The 22,485-nt window shown below is 32.5% G+C and overlaps 1 protein-coding gene across 3 annotated transcripts; it reads left to right on the top strand.

Annotated features, from left to right (window-relative positions):
• The first annotated feature begins 14,950 nt into the window (after positions 1-14,950).
• On the top strand, positions 14,951-22,064 carry LOC129310088 (cytochrome P450 714C2-like). 3 transcript variants are annotated; one of them, XM_054951928.1, is made up of 5 exons: positions 14,951-15,344; positions 16,811-17,031; positions 19,189-19,433; positions 20,111-20,492; positions 21,468-22,064. In XM_054951928.1, the coding sequence occupies exons 1-5, from the start codon at positions 15,065-15,067 to the stop codon at positions 21,891-21,893; spliced, it is 1,554 nt and encodes a 517-aa protein (XP_054807903.1). In that variant the 5' UTR covers positions 14,951-15,064; the 3' UTR covers positions 21,894-22,064. The 3 variants fall into 3 exon arrangements, with proteins under 3 accessions (XP_054807903.1, XP_054807904.1, XP_054807902.1); XM_054951929.1 differs by having other exon boundaries at positions 14,952-15,344; positions 16,811-16,881; XM_054951927.1 differs by having other exon boundaries at positions 14,953-15,344; positions 16,811-17,037.
• The last annotated feature ends 421 nt before the right edge of the window (positions 22,065-22,485 follow it).

Here is a 22,485-nt window from a genome sequence, read left to right as displayed (position 1 = left end):
CCATCATTAGATGTGTTTTGTGCTAGAGCTGAAGACATTGAACTTCTATATCCTCAACTCGTTAAAGGGGGATAATGGTCTTGAACCAAGGAGAAAGAAAAGGAAAAAGGATGGAGCTTTAAATGTAAAAAAACTATTGGCAAATGCATATGTATGGTCTATTAGTCAATCCTTGGTGTGTCTTGTGTGCATGTTGTTTTGATAATATAAATTTGTTTCTTTTATAGTGAAATAGGTTCTTTAACATCATTAAGTTGGTGAACCCAAGCTTGATTAGGAAGAAACCAATAGCTGATGTTATTTGGCCTTCGGTACCCCAACAAGATAATCCGTGCATTCTCCACCTATTGTTACAGCTTATCTTATTTATGTAGTGCCTTTATTTCCTTTAACCAATTGTGATTATTATTTATATGCTACATGTTTGTAGGAAAGATTATGGAATTCTCATCATGATTTGGTTGAAGACAAGGGATCCCATAGTGTCACAGGACATCACTGATGTACGCTTGCATTTTCTCTGATGTTGTTCTTTTTATATCAGGGCTGTTCTTTTTTATGTTTATGCTTTCAACTTGTGTGTTATTCCTTCTTTGGTGCAGGAAGTTATTAACTTCAAGACTGAGCTTTTGTGGTGGTTGATTAATCATAAAGGAAATAAAAAAAAGAAGGGGGCCTTGAAATTACTTGATGAAGGGAAGACAAGAAAGAGAAAGGGGTAGCCACTTTAATATATAAAGAGGGATGTTAATATTTGTCAATGACTACTTAGTGTATAAAGGTGTAGCCACTATTTGAATATTTGTTAATATGTGTAATGACCTCTTGAATGGGGAATGCCAATTGTGTGGTACTCAATAGAATTGACACTAATGTCATATTTAACTTTCAGCTACCTAACACAACCATTTCCCCTAATATATATTGTGTTCTCTTAGCAATACTTTGATGCATTTGTGTGGTACTCAATAGAATTGATAATACAGCTGAATGTTTATTTTCTCATTTATTTTCTCATGAAAAAAGGATCACAAGGCTTTGTGTTCTCTTAGCAATACTTTGACATATTTGGCTGGAGCATAATGCCTATAACTGTAAGGCTGCTATGTTGCCTTCAATCTTATATGATCAGATTTGATCATAGTTTGTAATTGCCTATACCAATTGATACTAATGTTGCCTTTAATGAATGAAGTTAGTTTATAATTGATCAATTTGATCATAGTTAGATTATAGTTAGATTGTAGTCAAATAAATTGTAATTATATATATATATAAATTATAGTTTTGATATTTGACTAAAAAAGGTAATTATATAACTAAAATAATTAAGTAATTATAAAGATACAGTTTTTTACAATTTTAAAATTAAAAAAAATTAAATTATTTCATGATAAGTTTAATCTATTCAACATATTATTTCTTGTAAGTTTGTTAGTTGACTCATTTTACTAGTGTAATGAAAAAGTCAGAAATTAAGTATGTTTGGTTTTTTATTGAAAGGTTGTTATCAATATAAAAGTGCGTTTGGTATTTTTACCTTTTTTAATTTTCAAAAGTTCATTTTGAATATAAAACGTAGGTAAACTAAAGTAATAAAAGAATTAAGGAAAACAAATCAGCAAGGAAAGTTTGGTACTTAGAAATTCGCAAGTCCCCCTTCACAACTTTGGTTCCAATATTAACAAGTTTTGTTCTTATATTCGCAACTATTTATTAGCCATTCGTAAGTCCTGGTGTGCAAGTCTAGACAAGCATCAAAGTTAGAAATTCGCAAGTCCCCATTTACAACTTTGGTTCCAATATTAACAAGTTTTGTCTATATATTCGCAACAATTTATTAGCCATTTGCAAGTCTTGGTGTGCAAGTCTAAACAAGCATCAAAGTTGAAAATTCACAACACCCCGTTCACAACTTTAGTTCCACTATTAACAAATTTTATTCTTATATTCGCAACAATTTATAAGCCATTCGCAAGTCCTGGTATGCAAGTCCAGATGCATGAGAGTTGGAAATTCGCAACACCCTGTTCACAACTTTGGTTCCACTATTAATAAGTTTTGTTCCTATATTCGCAACTATATAATAAGGAATTACAATTTATCAATACCATCTGTAAATTGACTAAATCAACAAGAAATGAAATACCACTCTAATCTAACAAATAACAACTTTTATTAATTTCAATGACAATAAAACCTTAAAAAGTAATATAAATGACTCTAAGGTTTTATTGTCAGTTACACATCTACAACTTGTATCAAAATACCCTACAACCCTTTTGACAAAAATATATAAAGGGTTGAATCTTCTATACATAAGAAGTTTCGGCTTTGTTATATTCACAATCCAAGAAAACAATAGTCATCTTTACAGGATAAAAGATAGTTGAATTCACAAACTATGCACAAAAAGGGTGTCATATCTACATCATATCCTAGATTGGATTAGGATTCCTACAAATCTTACGTGTATGGCCTGGTTGATGGCATAGTGAACATTGATAAATCTTCTTGTTCTAAAATTATGACTCCTTCCTAGAAGTTCATGGCCTCCTAGGTTGGAGGAAGACTTGGCCCCTAATATTTGGAATGTTATAGTCATTTGGATGAGGCATATCTCTTGTAACAATAGGAATCATGCTACAACAATATATCTTCTCTTGTGCGATAATTTTGTAACAATCTTCCACATAACTATACACATTGCCATGTGTTAGCTTGATAGTAGAGCAAGTGTATAGACAAGGAATCCCTAACATTTGCAATGCTGCACAGCTACATTCATGTAAGACAAGATCAACACGTAAGTCCTCATATGCAGTATGTACACAAACCATATTTCCTCTATAATGCTCTGCAAACATTTGTTCAGCTATAACCACGTGGTCTCTTAGTTTTGCCTTAATCTTTGGACCGACACTATTTCTCCAAGTAGAAAGAGCCATTTTGAATGCATACATTTTGCGTGCTACCTTTTCTTTATGCTTATGAATCAACTATGCAACACCATGCCTTCTCTCAGTAACCATTATGAATTAAATGACTCTATAAGATTTATGGTTATATTGTCCCATCTTTTGTATAGAAACTTAAATAAAGACCACCTATCAATGTCTCTATAATTTTCAAGCCATTGAGCCAATTCTTGACTGAAATTTCTTATGTTTCCTATTACTTCATTAAAGTCATCCTCAAACCTTGCATATGCGATGCCATCAAGCAAGTTTAATGTATCATCCTTGCCCTACCCACTTGTCCTTCTCTTACCTCTATTAATTTTCAAAAATTCTAGACTAAAATTCTCCTTAATGTGATGGTAACAAAATACATGTTGCTCGCCTCCAAAGATAGCTTGAACAATACCTATTATGGCAATGTGTCAATCTAAAACTATTGTGAGTTGCATTGAGCCTATTATTTCTTTCACTATGTATAAGAACCAAGTCCAATCTTTAAGTGTCTTCCCTTTCACAATGGCATAAGCAAAAGGAAATAACTTATTATCAGGGTCATAAGTAGATGCTGACAGCAAAATCTTCTCATAAGGATTACTTAGATGACTACCATGTATGTATAATATATTTCTTGCACCATACATGAATCCCTCTATACAATAGCCATAAACTATAAAGACATACTCAAACTTGTTACTATCAACTACAGCCCACTTAGCAACTATTTTTGGGTCCATTTCCACTAACCAGTCACAAATCCATAGAATTAACATATAAGATTGGTCGGGTCTACCATGGATCTCTTCCACGCCTTCCTTTTAGCTTTGTATGCTTTTCAGTAAGTTAGATTAACACCATATTCTCTTTACAACTCTCTCCTAATGTCATTAGGATGTTTCTCTACATGAGATCTCACATCCTCAAGTACAATACATGATGTTAGACTTGAACTTCCCTTACAGGTAACAATCAAACTATTTTATGCATAATGTATGTGCTCATTTTTAAATGTCTTCATATGTAGAAACGAAGTTTCCTTTCCTACTACATATGCTGTGATCTTCCAAGGGTAGCCTTTAATGTCCCATTTCACTCTCATCTTCTTTGTACTATTATTCTTATATTAGTATGAAAACTTATAAGCAATGCTATATTTGTACAATGCTTTTTTAAACGCTTCAACGTAGGGAAAGGTCTGCTCTACACTTGACATCAAATCCCTCCACTTAGAAGAATTAAGCTTTGGAATCGGTATAGGTGCACTTTCTACTCCATATGGTAATGTTAGAATTTCTCTACAAGTTTGGTAGGTTACATATTCTACTGCGCTTTCAAAGGCTATATATTTGAAATCATGATCTTTAATAGGAGAAGGAGAGTTTGGATCTAAAAATGACAAGAATTGCTCCATCCTAAATTCACAATCCATGCAACTTCATATCTCATTTACACTTGCATTGACAATCACAACTTCAATTACTAAAATAACAACTATGCTATAGCAAATGAAAACTTTCTTTAGAGGAATTGAACATAGTAACTTACATTGGTGCTTCCTCAATTGTTGTTTCTCCACTGCCATTTTCTTTACAACCTATATATACATGACTACTTCCAACATTATACTCAAATAGTGTAGCAATTCCACCATTATCAAGAAGGTCTATAAGGGTCATTTCATCATATCTCAAAGTATATTTTTATGTCGCTCAAATTAGTGTCAGTGCCAAAATAAGATGATATCATTATTCTAAATTCTTCAAGCGTCATCCCTTCTCTTATCATTTTCACCCTCACACTCTCCCTCTCATATTGTATCAATATTTTTTTACAAAATATCCCTCTATGTGAAAATAACAAAATAGTTCCTTTCCAAAACAAGAAGAAGAAGCCATTTCTCATGCCAACCTAAAATAATGAAATAGTCATTTATCAACATGCCTATTTTTTAAACATCATGATCACATATCTATTATGTTTTATCCAATAACAACTATTGTTCTTATATTCACAACTTTGTATTTGTTATTTACAAATTTAGCTTTATGCATTCACAATAGAACTAAAAATGACATATTATTTATCATCTAACATTTATCTATATTAAGTAAGTATCAGTACCTATGTTTTTTAGCATCAAACATGAAGAGAAAATGAAGACCTCAATCATTTACACACAATAACCCACATCAACTTTAACTATCACATATGGGAGGAGAAAATTTCAAGAAAGAGAGGAAATACACTCACATACAACAGACCCAACAGAGGAAGATTGCATGCTAATATATACCCACATGCAGTATCTAATCAAAACAAATAACCCATGTACAGAAACTTAAAAAAAAGGAATGCCAGAACGAGAATAAGAAGGAAAGGAGAAGAAAGAGAAGGAGAAAGAGAAGCGGAGAGAGAGGGAGACAAACTAATACCACGAGGCAGAGATGAGAACATGAACAACATTAATCAGAGCCCAAACACGCAGGAATTTTCTTCAGTGAGGATTGGGATTTTTATTTACTTTGAGGGCAATTTGATCATTTTATTTTATTTTCTAATAACAAAAAGATTCCAAGGGACCTAAGGGGAATTATATTATTTTATGGGACCAATCTATTAATTAGCTATTTTAAATAGATTTTTCTATCATTTTCCCATATCTTTTCCTTGCTTTTTCTTTAACTCCTCTTGCAATTACATGCGTATTTCCTCATCTATAGATGTGTGTGTGTGTATTGACCCATATTATTATCTTCTCCAATCTTGTTGTTCTTTCCCCTTTTTTGTAAATTTTCATGTGTAATATTAAAAAAAAAGATATGAGTAGATCTTATATTAAAATTTCTTGTTATCTTATAATTAAATGATGAGGGAAAAATATATAAATGTTAATTAAATAAATATGAAATATTAACAAATATGATCAAATCTAAACCAAAATCTATACCTATTTAATTATGAAAATAATCACTTCTTACATGTCCACTTGGTAGGTGACATTCTCCTATTGACTCGTGGATGATTCCAATGCGTGTCAAATTAATCCCATACATTATCTACATTTTAAACTAATCTATTCCACCAATTAAGAAAGGAACATGCCTAATATGAATCAGCTTTGACCTAATGAAGCTTTGACTTCATTTGCCTAGTTGATGCACAAGTTATATATCACCTATGTCACAAAATACACATATTTCAATTTTATAAAATGTGACATCACAAAATATAATTAAACTATATATTTTTATCAATATTTAGAAGGGATAATTTATTAAAATATCCATGTTCCTAGATGCAAAAATTATATAAAAATTTTTACATAAATGCAAACCTAAAACTAGGTCAAACAAGCACATTTGAGAAAGTCAATAAAAAGTGTTGACTTTTTATTTAATTATTTTCAAACTAAAATAAATTTGTAAAATATAATTTGACCACTCTTCTTCTGCACTAAAAATACATTTTATCAATTTTTCTCATACATTTTCTCAAAAGTTTATTTTTGGACCAAATTACCCCTAGTGTACAAAACCTAGATACTTAGGCAAATTTTTAATTCTAATACAATGTTTGTGCACTTTGAGATAATAAAATCTTGATAATGGTCCTAATTAACATAGAAAATTGTTTAATAAATGTCCTAATTGACATAGAAAAGTGTCTAATAAATGTGTTCTATTAGATAACAAACATTAAAAAAATAACAAATTAAAATAACAATGAAAAATGAATAAAAAAAATTGGATTGCCTCCTAAAAAGTGCTACATTTAATGTTTATAGCTAGACATTACTGCAAAATCAAGAGATGCTTTTTGAGTATTGTATGAATCCTTATCTTCTTAAATCAAAAGATAACTTCTTATCCCAACTAACATTCATCTTCCCCTTAGAATGAGCAAGGGACTTTCCAATTTGACTTCAATATATGAGTGCTTGAACTTTTGCAAGGACTAGTAGGTAGATCTTTAGGATGTCTTTGTAGCTCCCTTCCTTCTCCATTTCTAATTTCCTCTTTTTTACTTTCTAAAGTATGTAAGGGAGGGTCCTTTAAATGTTTCCCCTGTATCCTATATAAAGATTTCTCAAGAATAGGGAAGTTAGTAGTGTAATGTCCTTCTTAACATTATAGAACACATAAAACATAAGACACAAGACACCGTTATGATAACCATAAATAATTAAACTCTATTTTCCTTTTTGGAGGTAATCCAATTATCTCATCCGAAAATAACTCAGGGAACTCACTTATTACCCTGATTTTCTCAATACCATCATCGTACATGGTGCTGGAAGTAAAGAAAACCATATAAGCATCACAACCTTGTCGAATCAACTTTTCAACGCTAACCATCAATAAGAACTTGGACTAGTCAACCAACCTTACTATTAAAGAAAACATTGGCAATGAAACCATCTTCTTAGTATAATCTAATATAGCATTATTCACTTATAGCCAATCCATACCAATAATTATGTCTATTCCCTTCAAAGAAATACAAATCAAATTAACTACAAAAATTTTGTCCTCAAACTAAATTTCCACACTTTGATAAGCTCTACTTGTGATACTAGTAGTTTAAAAAGGCATAATTGCTCTAATAAGCACTGGCAATTCTTGCAAAGTCAACTCTTATTTATCCACACATTTCTCAGCCATAAAGAAATAGGTTGTACTAGAATTAATCAATGCCTCTACTGGGTGTCCACAAACAGAAATCACACCTCTAATTAGATTTAAAGAGGCTCTAGCTTCTTCTTATGTCATGACGAACACTCGAACAAGGATGGTAAAAAACTACTCTGCCGCCTCTACTCTACCCTTTAGGCATTGTCTCACTAAATGGCCCATCTTATTACATTTAAAACATGACCAACATTTCTCCCATGAAATCTACCATAAATACTACACTGAGGTGATCTCCCAATACTTAGTGTGGGTGCTAGAATATTTGATGCTTGTTGTAACACTTGCCTCGAGTGTTATCCAAAAATCACATAATTCAAATAAACTAAGTGTGGTTAAGGAGTTGATCCTCTAACCAACTTAAGAAATAAATCATTTAAAACCTTAAAAAAATTATAGGTTTTACCTATAGTGCATGGAAGCAAGCTAAATGAAAGTGGAATAAAAAGATGCTGTTATGACATCATTAAATTGCTACCATGACAGCCTTCCTGAGCCAACTTTTGGGAGGCACCGTTCTACCATTCAACCTCCGATCGAAGTGATTTTAAATCTCACACGTCACATTTAAAGGGTACTATAAGTGTACCAAATTTCAAAAAGATCCAACGGTCAGATTAAAAATTATATATGTTAAAAGATTAGTCATTTTTGCTATCATGACAGCACCTCCGAACTAACTTTCAGGTTGTACCATTTTATCATCCGACCTTCGATCACAGCGATTCTAAAGCCCACATGTCACTTTTAAATAGTACTATTAGCACACCAAATTTTAAAAATATCCAACGAACGGATTGAATTTCGTGCATGTTGCAACATTATTAATGTTGCTGTCATGACAGCTCCTCCGGACCAAATTTTGGAGTGCACTGTTTCTCCGTCCGGTATCAGATCGATGTAATTCCAAAGCCCACATGAAGCTTATAAAAGGTTTTACTTATGACCTAAATTTTAGAGAAATCTAACGGTCGAATTAAGATTTGAATACCCGGATGTAAAAGTGCAGTTTTTTAGTAAAAACCATTTTCAAAATTGTCCAAATCTCATCATAATGGTCACAACCTTGTGGGAACACTTTGGACATGTCAAATAGAACTAAAAACATCTGATAGAACATTTAAATGATAGAAAAACCGTTTATACTAAAATTTGACCACTTGGGTGCCATTTCTCAAAATGGACCCTAAACCCCCAAAATGCATAAATCACACAAGAGTGGTCAAAAATTATTCCAAATATCATATACACATATGAATACACATGCTAAACATTTTCACTTGGCTCAGAGATCTCTGTGGGACCCACACACCCACTCTCTCTATCCAAGGTGTATGTTTGCCCATAGCACACCATTTGCAATGCAATCTCTTTGTATTTGCTTATGGAATCACATATATACTAAAATAAATATTTGCTTGTAATCTAAACTTGGTCTACTAAATAAATCCATCAAAACCACACACCATAGCCAAGTTTCCTAGCCATAAGTCTACAAGCAAATAAAAATTCATACACAAGCCATACAATCCACACATACTCACACACATATACATAATTATATCCTACTAGCACCTTAATCCTAAATACATTGCAATAGATTTGCTTAAAAGAAAGGGATTGCAGTACTTTACAATTCACAAACAACCCCTAACTCTGCTCCTTTCCCCATCCTCCACTGGTTCCTTCACCTGGACCTGAAAATATTGAAAAGAAAGAGGTGAGACAACCACAGTCTCAATAACAGAGAAATCTACATTGATTATTACATTAATCGAATAAACGAATAATAAATTCAACATAATATATAATTTAGCAATTTAACATGCATGAATGCATGATATAGGCCGGTATGGCCTTTCATGACTAACAGAATGCCCCCTAACACTCTTTAACTCGCAGGTAAACCTTATACCTATTTATACCTCCACAGGCACAAAACATAATCTAAGGCATGATCTAATCCACTGAACTACCTATGCCCCTTCAACACGAATCTTGAGCAGTCAAAGTTAACTCTCTCCCAGAGCCAACCCGACTTACTCTCCATGTGAGGGCTACCTTGGCCTAGGTACTCAACCTCACATTTCATATGTCAGATTCCCTTCCCCATTAAGAGGTGTCAAACACTCAATACACTAACTGCTTTAGTGCACTGAGCCAATAATATGTAAAGCAACACTGAGTACTGGCAGTATACTATAAAATATCAAAATTTCACACCTTTTCATTAGTGAACTTCCAACGAGATCATGTCTTTTATTCGTGTCTACCTTTCCTAAGTATTGACCACTTCAACACTTTAAAATAGTATAACATTTATAAATCTCCCTTAAACGATTCCTTAGCCTATCTAAGGTACCTTACTTAGTTACACTTCCTTAAGTGCAACTTCTATTTCTTATGATTACAATACATGTAAACAAATCTTGTTTCTATAAAAACATTGTTGTTAAATAATTAGAAAACATATTTGCACTATAATCAAAGTAGTACCCCATAACCCCTTATAAAGGACATTTAATCTTTTAAAACATGTAATGCATGATAGCTAGTAATATTTATTCAAAAATAACTAAAACAAAGTAATAAGAAATATAAATTCTCCTATTACCTCAACCCTTTGGTACCAAAAGGGTTTCTCTTATACAAAATAAGACTCGGCTTGTTCCTTAACTTCCAAACATATTCCACCAACAATCCTTACAACATATAAGTGATTCACATCACTTATCATGACAAATAGCATTAATGAAAACTATAATTCATACCACACGACTTAGGTCAATGAGTCATAATCCATCCTAATATCCATATATTAAACCAATCATTCACATAGTATCACTTAACCACCAAAATCATTTATTAGCCATTACTAGGCTAATTTTTAATTTATATAATTTTTAATCAATTAAAAACCTTTACTTAGTATCACCAACTTTCACCATTAGCCCTTATAATGAAAACCAAACCTTAATTTAAAACTTATTGGGCTCAAATGGCAAAATTATAACTAAATCAATAGACTTAAATCATTGAAGAGAAAAACCCAACCTCTTGGGGTTTATTTGTGCCCAAAACACCTTTTTTCATCTAATTATCCACTCAAAACATTAGAACACCATATAGAAACATAAAACAACCTCCCTAAGATCCAAAGAAACAAAAACTTACAAGAATAAAGCCTTTGGGATCAAAATTTAGAACTTTTCTCTTCCAAAAATTGAAGAAAATCAAGAAAGGGAAGAGGATTGAAGTAGGGAGTTTACCTATCGTGTAGCCAAGCTCGCAACGATTGCAGAACCTTTTAGATCCAATCCTAACTCTTCTCTTTCTCTTCTTTACTTCCTCTCTCCCTCTCATGTGTTTCCTTTCCTTGTTTCAATTTTTGTTTCTACGTTCTTTTTTCCTCTTAAATTGCTGATATAAGACTTTGGAAAAAATTATAATAAAGGGCCTAACATTTTTTATTATAGCACAAAAGCTGGGTCGACTTTGGTAATTTGTCCCATAGTTAAAAATCAAATAAAACTAAACTTTTGCTAAGAAAAATTCAAACTCTGAGCCTCTATCAAATTATTCTAAAATTTAATTTAATTATAGATACTTTATTTTATTTTTTTAAAATAAATCTGAGTCTTAAAATTTTTGAGATGTTACACTTGCCTTGAAGATTGTGGAGACCCAATTAGAACACCACCACTTCTTTAAGCTAATCCCCTCTTCATAATGAGTACATGCACTACAACAATCTACCCACATAGATTAGAACTATTAATCAATTAATCAAATTGACTATAAGTACTAATTATCACAATTGATATCAACTAGCCAATTATTTCCTTTCATTTGATCAATAAAGGTATAAACCTCCTTATTCAACCTTCTCAACACTTCTACAACTCCCAAAACACTTCACACCAATTTCATACCTTTTTCACCACTAATTTAGGGCTTAATTATGCTTATAGCTATAAAGCTTTATTACTTGCTTCTAAACTAGTCGTAAAATCTTATTCTGATTCTTGAGTATCATTTTATTACTAAAGGATAAGAAATAAACCCCTTAAAAATTTCTAATTCAGTTTCTCTATGATTTATACTAAGAGAAATTATGGTAGAAATGGAGCTAAGAACATCTCCCAAGGATCTAAAATTGATTGCCCGAGCAATGATAACTCCTCTCCTCCTATCCTTTCATGTTCCCTCTCTCTTTCCCTTTGATTTTCATAGCCACATACACATCAACCATAGGCCTAAAATACAATAGTTCACATATTCAACAACCAATAGTGGAAGTGCATCAAAAATAAAAATCTTAGTTAGCAAAATTATCTTTACACATGACAATATTCCAAAATAAAAGGAATTATAAAGAAGGACTATTAGTCCTTAGCCTCTAATGCCTCTCCCTTGTTTCTACTAACAATATATGTTGGAAAATGTTAATAGAGAAGCGAGTACAATAACCAAAGCCAACCAAATCAGACACATGTAAGTCAAATCAATAAATATGCATGGAAAGTGGGAAGATAAAACCAATCAACATGTATGAATAACATGCATGATCATTAATCTCTCTTATATCCTCATGTTACCTCTAATTGAATTTGTGGGCTTCAAAACTAAGAAGGCTATGTTCAAGTGTGAATGGATTAACCTAAGTTCACAAGTATAGGGATGACTAAGCCAAAGGTACTACACTCACTCTCAACCACATATTTTCCCATCTTAAATTTAAAGGCATTATGAGTCGTATCCTATACCCAATCTAGGATGATATTAACGGCTATCAAATCAAGACCAAATACTGGTGCTACTCATGGTGTTAGTTAGTACCACATGGAATTTAGATTTACTTCCCCCTAATGTGAACTCCTATTCATTATTATGATTATGTGAAGCCAATCATGCTCATATTCACATTCAATGTATAATATCACATTTCCAAATCAGGATTACAGTAAATGATATTCATTATAAAAGCAATCATATCACTTTCACAAATTTGATCTCACTTGCATCTAAATTTTCCAAACATCTATACATGATATGAGTCATTCAAATTTAGATTTTATAATTTTACAATCCTGCATATCAACCAAACAAGCATAAACGGAAGACTTAGTTTCTTCTAGTTACTTCAAACATTTGATTACCAAAGTTTTACCCCTTGATGATTTGCTTTCTTGAACTTAACTCTGTGCTCAAATAGTGCTCAATATGATTAGTCTAAAATTTCCAACAATTATCATAAATATCTAATACAAACATATTTACAACTATCTTTAACTATTCCCAACTCACCTTCTTCATTTTCTTCATCACCTAATCATCAGCAAACATCTATTAGTTTCAAACAACCCCCCTTAGCTCAACCAATAACAATTTATAACTCCCAACACCTCAACTAACAACTTTTGCTTTTAAGGTTTGTCCAAAAACTATGACCCACTCATATATCTCTACTAAATCACTAACTATAAGTTTAGAAACCTAAAACAACTTCTACTAGTCCCAATAAAACTAATGAGTTTAGTCAAAAACCCCTCTAAATAGAGATCACCATCATCAGCTACAAACCCTAATTGAAAATCATGGTAGAGAGGGAGAGGAAAGAGTTAGAAACTTGCCCAAGGTGGTAGCAAGCTCCCAAATCACTCCTAAGAGTCATGGAAGTTGAACCCTAGTAGCCCTCAAACTCTTCTCTATCACTCCCTTCTCTTTTCTTTCATCCTCTATTCAATGAGCTTGATCTAATTATATCAAATTGGTATAAAGAGCCCAATTCCATGTTTTTCTCCTCTTAGGTCCAATGTGTTTCAATACCCCATGGTTCATGATTCCAAGCCTATCAAAACATCCCATGAGCTCAATGATCATCCCCAATCCATAATCCAACATAGTCAACTTTATTTTTCCTATATTACACTTGATTAGCCTTAATTAACTTGGTCTAAAATTTGGGATGTTAGTCTTATTATATATATATATATATATATATAAATCTTTTTTAAATGGGTGGATTTGCGTTTCAAGTAGTTAAATATAGTTCAAGAAAGACAAAAGATATATTCCCTTCGTTTCAATTTACAAGACACAACAAAATTGTATATACCAATAAAGTTCATATAAATACAATTTTTAACTTTATTTTTTCTAAAAAAAATATAAAGTTCCAAAAACTTCCTTAATTCAATACTCCATTTGTGGAAAAAAATAAATTAAACTGAGAGAACATAATGAGAAGGCAATTTTGGAAAAACATCATTAATAAAATCTTGTTTTTTAAAATGTTTTATATTTTGAACCATAAATTTATACACAAATGTTTTATAATTTAGAATTGAGGGTAGTACAAACAGTAACGACTCCTTTGTTATATATATATATATATATATAGATAATTGATCAATTCAAAACTACCTCCAAACCTGAATCTAAACCCAACACTGAAACATAAAATCAAGAGAAAGACATTGTGAAGCAGTGACAGAGTCAGGACCCAGAATCAGAGGATGCAAAATAATTTAATAAAAAATTATTTTTTAAAGATAATAATTATGCTATGACTAAAATTATAATAACATAAATAGTTTTATCATCATTTTTTTTTTTAAAAAATTATATTGAACAAATTGATATAGCTTTTTATTATAAATGTACTCTTCATATCCTATCATGGTTATTAAAATATTATATATTTAATAAGCTTTTGAACTTAAATATTTTGCATTTAATTTAGAGGATGCAAAATATCAAAAATAGAGGTGCAAAGTTATAAATTTTATATGCTTCACTTATAATTTTTTTTTAAAGTGAGCAAGTGCATTTGCAACCCTTCAAATCAATATGGTTCTACCATTATCATGAAACATAGATTGTAAGAAACATATCAAAGCTAACCCTATTTATATATATATATATACACACACACGCATATATATATATATATATATATAGATTTTTGGGGATGAAGACTAAATTTAATTTAAATTTAAATAAAAAAATGAAAGGAAAAAAAAGATTGGAATATAATAAAGTAATTCACGAATGAATATTCTCCCACCGTCCCACAAGTCCACGACAAATATAAGCGGATGGATGTTGATTAATAAATTGATTATTGATTAATTTTCTGGAAAAAAAAAAGAGAGAGACAATAATATAATAGTAGTATATATTGGCCGTTTCGGAATACATTGTGGCTTGTTGGTTGAGGGCATAAACGGAATATTGAAACGATATTAGCTGGCAAGCATATTGAAATCTTAACTTACGCCCATCGGTTACTCACCTCACACTCCCTGTTGCTGCTCACTTTAAACTTTAAAGTGAACCATTTCATCTTCCTTTCGCAAGAAGCAAGTTGTTAGACGTGAGAGCAGTGGGAGCGACATAAACGAGGAGAAGTAGAAGATGATGATCTTAGTGACAGTGATTCTGGGAGGATTGTTCGTGCTGGCGTTCCATGCTTTGGTTGCGTTGTTTCTGAAGCCAAGATTGACGAGAGAAAGCCTTCGTACGCAAGGCATCTATGGTCCTTTTCCTCACTTTTTCTTCGGGAATGTTCCAGAAATGAAATCCCTTCTTCAGGAGGTTCATGATCAGTCTCGTTCTCAACCCGAAGCATCCCCTATTTGTCATCGCTGGCCCTTCACTTTGTTCCCTCATTTGCCCAAATGGAGGAACCAATACGGTAACGTTTTCTATTTTCTCGCGATTTTTCTTCTGTTAAGCTTTTGCATGTTTTGGTGGAGTCTGTTCTGACATCGGAGTCAATTCATTTTGTTTTGGGTTTCCGCGTGTTTTCTACTTTCTTGCAACGAAAGCCCCCCCCCCCACTGTTTTCCCTATCGATGCCTTCTTCTTCTTCTTCTTCGATGATGATGATGATGATGTCGTCTTCTTCACTAACTTCATCGCTCGATTAAATGAATTTGTTAGATAACTGAATGAGCAAATGATTTTGTTGAGCGATTGATTCTGGAGTATGGATTTATTGATTTTATTGTTTGATTTTAATGATTTTGACTGAAATCTGAGCTTATGATTTTCGATTTTGTTGATTTGATGAAGACGGCTGTGGGAGAAGAGGTGCGTTGGGGTTGGGGAGTGAGTGGTGACGGATGGCGGGAAATTCCGCTACTTCCTTTATGTTAAAATATAAATTATTTATGATTTATAAAATTACACACAGCTTGTCGCAATCCTCTATTGATTTTTTTTTCTTTTTGGAAAAAAAAAAGGGGTAAAGCCCATTGCATGAAACTAAATATGGGGATTGAAATCTCAAACAATCATTAAGCACCGGGGCCCTCACACAGTTACGAACCATTTCAAAAAATTCTGATTGAGTGACTCCATTCCTTGCAAAAGAGTCTGCCACTTGATTCATCCCATGAGAAACGTGTCTAAGCTGCACAGTCCACGCTGTAAGAGATTGATGATTTCCGCCATCACCGTCAACCAGGGTGTGTTTAAATCACAGTATCACACTTCACACCTTTGGCATATCCGTTGGAAGGTTAAAATTGTTAAGGTAATTAGTTTGTTTTTAGAATTAATGACCTTAAGCTGTTAGTAATAGAGATGAATCTAGGAGCTAATAACTGGGGCCCAAATTGAAAGTGAAAGATGAGGGGGCCAAAATCTAATTAAATGTTTTAATGTTTTTTACAAGTACAAATTTTAAATCTTTCTAAAAGGAGTATTGGAATGTGGCCTTGTCCATTGGTCACTAATTTTAAACCCTATATCAAGGTTATCTCATCGTAACCCAACAGGGATGGGTCTAGTAGAAGGACTCCTTCACACCATAATGAATTAAGATTCGAATTCTCTATATTTAGTGTTCAATTGTGCCTCAAACAAAATTGCTTTTAATAAAAAATATTTGTGACCAATTAAATATATATATATATATATATAAAGAAGTTTATTGTATTGTGTAATCCCTTATTTGTTTTCCCCCATAATTTGGGGATGTTTGGTTTATCTCCCTTTAGATAAGGGTTGATTTGTATTGTGCTTGTTTCTCATAATTGATTAGTACTGTTATTTCATTTTCTTCTTGTTTCTTTCTCTTCAACACTTAGCAAAATCGGCTTTATTACTTGCCCTTTGACATATTAATTAATATGATTGATGGTATGATGCATGCAGGGCCCATATGCTTGTATTATCGTGGAAGCAAACCGTTCTTGATGGTTCAAGATACAGAGATGGTGAAGGAGGTGAGCTTGTACACATCTTTGGATCTTGGAAAGCCTTCTTATCTATCCAAAGATCATGGGCCACTCTTCGGCCTAGGCATATTATCATCAAGTGGGCCTCTTTGGGCCCACCAAAGGAAAATAATTGCTCCTCAGCTATACCTTGATAAGGTTAAGGTATAATTTTGCAACGTTCTGTGTCTTCAGAATTTTTTGCTTGATTATTTTATTTTATTTTTAATTAAAGCAATCCTTAAGGTAACATATCCCAAAATATTTTAAAAAATTAGTTAAAAGTGATTTGTACCATTAAAATGGGAAAAAACTTATCACTACTTTTTAAGATTACTCTCCAATTAACATAGTATATTTTAATTATCATTAAGTTTTTTTTATTATAATCTCTATCTTCAATTCAATTAATAAAAGTATTTCTAAAAAAGAAAAAAATAATGTTGTTGACTTTTTTTGGCGAAATGTCCTAGATTTTGGACTGGAAGGAGTAGTTATACAACTACCCTTGTCCATCAAAGTGTGCATACACATATTGCATGTAAATAAATAAAGGTAATTGTGTAACCAGTTATAACCATGGTATTGAAACCCCGACCGGACCGGCCGGGTCAACCTGAAAATCGGTGACCCGATCTCTTGTCCGGTTTGGGTTTACTCCTAAACCAGTGAGGAAATGAACCGGTGTAACTTGGTCGACCCGATATAACCCGGATAACCCAGTGGGTTGATTGGGTTAATCGTGTTATTATTTTTTCGGATAAAACCCCTAAAATGATGTCGTTTTGGGTTTTTTTTTTCATTTTTGATTTTCCAGAGCGCTGAGTTCAGAAATAAGATAACAAAAAAAAATGTGAAACTGAAGTCAAAAAAATGAAAAATTAAAGGTAGAGCACACGAAGTCCAATCCAGATTCCCAAACAACATTCAGTTCGGCCTTTTGTCTGTATCTCTCCTCTCTCGCCCTAACCTAGTCGGCGTCTCTTCTCTAGCTCATCGCCGTCTCTTCTTCAGGCTCTAGCTCTATCTTCGTCTCTGCTGTCTCCATCTCTTCTCCAGCTTAGTCTCTGACTCTCCATCTCTTCTCCAGCTCAATTTTCGTCTCTTTTCCAGCTCTGTCTCCATCTCTTCTCTAGACTTTGAGATTGAAGGGTTGTAATTGTAAGGATAAATATTTAAAGTGTTGCATTTTATTATTGTTAGACTTTTGAGTGGTTGGATTTGGTTGAATTTTTATAATTAATGTCTTTTTATTTAAATTGTATTATTTTAATCATGACCGGTTTGCCACTAGTTCAACCCCTCGTTCAACCCTGATTGAACCACTAACTCGTGACCCAGTAGGGTAATCATAATCGGTTCAATGACCGGTCCGGTTTTACGTACCTTGGTTATAACAACAATGAGAAGAAGAATAAGCCTTATCCCAATAGGTAGGGTAATCAGTTATAATAACAAGAAGAAGGAGAACAAGCCTTATCCCAATAGGTACGGTTGGTTACATGGATTGCACAACATTCTACTCTATCGTCAACAAAGCTTTTAGAAATATTATTAACTATGAGGTCTTGTTCAACAACTTCAAAGTGTTCTCTTTGTTTTTTTTTTTTTACTCATCTTTATTGAGTTCAAGGCTATATGTTTCACTATTCTCACTGATGCTTCACATAGTCTTCTCTAAACATGTTCAAATCATTTCAAACAATTTTCTACCATTTTCCCCCAGTAGGTCTACTTGTTTCTGTATATGCTCATTTCGTATTTTATTTTTTTGTGTATGCTTGCACATCCATCTTAACATTCTTATCTATGCTACTTCAATTTTATGCCCCTATTGCCCTTTAAAGCCCAACATTCACTATTATATAATACGGCCAGTCTTGTAGCAATTCAATAAAACTTTAAGTTTATTAGATACTTTTCTATCACATGTAAGTTTTTTAGCCTTTTTCCAATTGCACCACCTAACTTGTATCTTATGTGCAACATTTCCATTAATTTTACCATCATGTTAGATAATTGCTTCTAAATATCTAATCTTTTCCCCAAGCAACAATCCAATTACTTTATTATTTTCACTATCTTTTTTTTTTTAAATGTTTCAACCATTTATTTGCTGAAGGTAATTCATATTTGTAACTATTACAAAGCCTAGCCAAAGCTTCTTTTTTCATTGATATAATATAAATAGAATTTTCATTGCTTAGGAATAATCTTCCATATATAAAACAATTCGTCACCTGGAAAATTAAATATACTAATAATATATAAATTGTGGCAAAAAAATTGAGATATAAATTGTTTCTCATGGTAAAGGGGATGGTTGATTTGATGGTGGAATCAACAAATACGATGGTGAGGAAATGGGAGGCAAGAATTGATCATAATGAGAAAGCGGTTGCAGAGATAAAGATAGATGAAGATTTGAGAAGCTTATCGGCTGATATAATTGCGAAGGCCTGTTTTGGAAGCAGCTATGAAAAAGGCCAAGAAATATTCACCAAGCTTAGATTTATTCAGAAGCTCATGTCCAAATCAACTGTTGGAATTCCGGGACTACGGTATGCATTGATACTTCCATGCATGTATATATATTAAATCAGATTCCCTAACTTTATACATTTGAAAATGAATATGACTGTTTGTGAAATCCACATCTCGTTTTAATTATTAAAAAAAAAAATCAACTTTATTACACGCAGTAAAAATATTGAAGTGTACAGATTTCTATATTTTGGTTTTGTAACTGCTACAACGAGTTAAGTTGGTTACTCAGATCACTTGAATTATTGGCTCTATCATGAGGTTAAAATGCCAATCCTTGTCATAAAGGTTTTATTAAGTTTTGCTTTCTCTTATGAACCTAATACGACCCTCTTTCTTTTGTTCAGGTTTGGGATCAGCTATAAAGAAATATATAGGCAGAGCTGATTTAGTAACTAGTACAATTTTTTAAAGTATTCCTTTGAATGATAAATGATGAAAATGAAACAAATATGATAGGATACTTGGATTGAATTATCTTTAAGCATGTCATGACTGGTGATAAGATATATGATAAAAATGAAACGAACTTACCCTAAGACATAGAAGCGAAGTTATGCAATGCTATATGTATAGTTAAATAATGAAAAATACACCGTTTCCATATTATGAGTTGTTCTTCTAGTTATTGTTGCCATTAGTGACAAATATGGTATAACAAAAATGACAATTATGCTATAATGAACTTCTTTAGGTACCTGCCAACAAGAAGCAACAGAGAGATATGGGCATTAGATAAAGAGATAAGCTCAATGATTAAAAGACTTGTAAACCAACGCCTCATGGTTGGTAATAAGCAGGATCTCATGCAAATGATAATGGAGGGTGCTACAAAATGTAATGAGGATGGTGGTGGTGATGACCTCTTATCAAATCCTATCTCACGTGACAAGTTCATAGTAGATAACTGCAAGAACATATATTTTGCTGGACAGGAGACGACGGCGATCACAGTGTCGTGGGCATTGATGTTGTTAGCAGAACACCAAGATTGGCAAGATCGCTGTCGAGCTGAGGTGCTTCAAGTTTGTGGAAATGGCACCTTTGATGCAACCATGCTTAGAAGCTTGAAAACGGTATTTATGAGACTGAGCTATACATACTTGCTTTTCTGATTAAAGATTTTTGTCCACTTGATGGAGAGAAATAAGAAGTAAATTAGAATGAACACAATGATAATAAAAGTATGATAAATATTATATATCTTATGTTTTGTGCTTTGGAAACTAATTCTGTTTTCTATGAATTAACCAAAATGACATTAAATTAAATTTGCATATTCTTGGTTGAAAATTGGAAATATACTCCATGTTCTGACTTCAGTTTAGAACTTCAGAACCATTTGATAAACTAGTATGTTATGTCTATTTATGTTTGGGATATCATAGTATAAATGATACAGCACAATAACATCATATAATTCATACAGTTGACCTCACCGAGTGGGATAAGGCTTGTTGTTGATATCATAGTATATGTTGTGATGGTATTTAGGATTTCTGATTTCTCCTGTTAGTAAGGCTAAACGAATGTTGTGAAAATAGATTTACAAGAATTTTATACAAGTCCAGTAGTGTGAGATCCCCATGAAAGCTGAAATGAAACATCTGAGTTAACGAATCAAGTTGTCAATTGATTTGCTCAAAGTTCTTACATGAAGGAAGAAAGTTTCACCTTTGGAATGTCAAGTTCATCCACTTAATCATCACTGCCTTGACTATGCCTTGACTATGAAACTATAACAAAGGCAAAAATATTCTTGACAAGGAGATTGTTCGCATTTAAACTCTGATATGATTATTTTAATTTATATGAATAGCTAAAATATTATATAATAGTTAAGGATAAGAAAAGAACAAATACTGCTAGAAGTTGAATGGGGACAAGCTTCTTTTGAGCTAAACCAAAGAAGCATAAAACTTTTAAGTCATCCAGAATATTTAAAATACATACATGCATGCATATCATGCAAGTGAATTTTTTGTTATTTTCATCTTGAGCATGCTAATTGATCGATAACTTGCATTAAAATATTACTGACATGCCTGCAGGTAACTATGGTGATTCAAGAGACTCTTAGACTTTACCCACCGGCAACATTTGTTATAAGATCAGCCTTACAAGATATTAAATTGAAACGTATTTCGATTCCGAAAGGAATGAACATTCAGATTCCAATCCCATTATTACAGCAAGACCCTGAACTGTGGGGACCTGATGCCAACATGTTCAACCCTCAAAGATTTGCAAATGGGATCATGGAAGCTTGCAAGACCCCTCAGGCTTATCTGCCATTTGGCATCGGAGCTCGGATCTGCGCTGGCCAGCATTTTGCGATGGCGGAACTGAAGGTGATCTTATCTCTGATTTTGCTCAGGTTTCAGTTCTCTCTCTCTTCAAGTTATCGCCATTCTCCTGCATTTAGACTGGTTATAGAACCTGGGGAAGGAGTCGTTCTCATGGTTAGGAGAATTTGAGCTCAAGATGTATTGGCATGTATGCATTGTATGTTCCTAAGTATTTTGGATGTTTTACACTATGTTCGGTTCAACTAGGTCGGATCCCGTGCGTTGTATGGGTTTGATATCAGAAAATTATAAGAAGTAATATCGATAATAATATTTACAAAATTTCAATTTAAGTAATAATATTGTCTTGTTAAAAGAGATGATGTTATCTTGTTTGGTTCTTTTTGTTTTTTGACCGGAGACAATTTTAGATCTAGACTTTCAATTTTGCGTCAAATTTACTCTCTTCTTTTTGCTCTTTCTGGAGATTTTTTTTTTTTTTATACTTATGTGTCAGTTTATTGAAGTTCAATACAACATTAACTAGATTTATTTCCTTTGAGATGCATAGGGATATTTTATTTTTAAAAGATAAAAATAAAATAGAAATATAAAAATTTGAAAAAATTTTAATTTGTTTTAGTATACTTAGAATTTTTATTTATTTAAATTAAATGCAAATAACAACTTATTTTAAATTTTATTTTTCATATCCGTATTAAAAAGGGAGAATGACAATAAAGTTTTTTCAAATTAGATAAATGATAATTTGGTCTTGAAA

Source organism: Prosopis cineraria, unplaced genomic scaffold, assembly GCF_029017545.1.
Source record: "Prosopis cineraria cultivar Desert tree isolate PC_DT_omini unplaced genomic scaffold, ASM2901754v1 PC4, whole genome shotgun sequence".
NCBI classification, from domain to species: Eukaryota; Viridiplantae; Streptophyta; class Magnoliopsida; order Fabales; family Fabaceae; genus Prosopis; species Prosopis cineraria.
The sequence above is the reverse complement of the archived record's forward strand: the minus strand, read 5'-3'. Positions and strand labels throughout refer to the sequence as shown.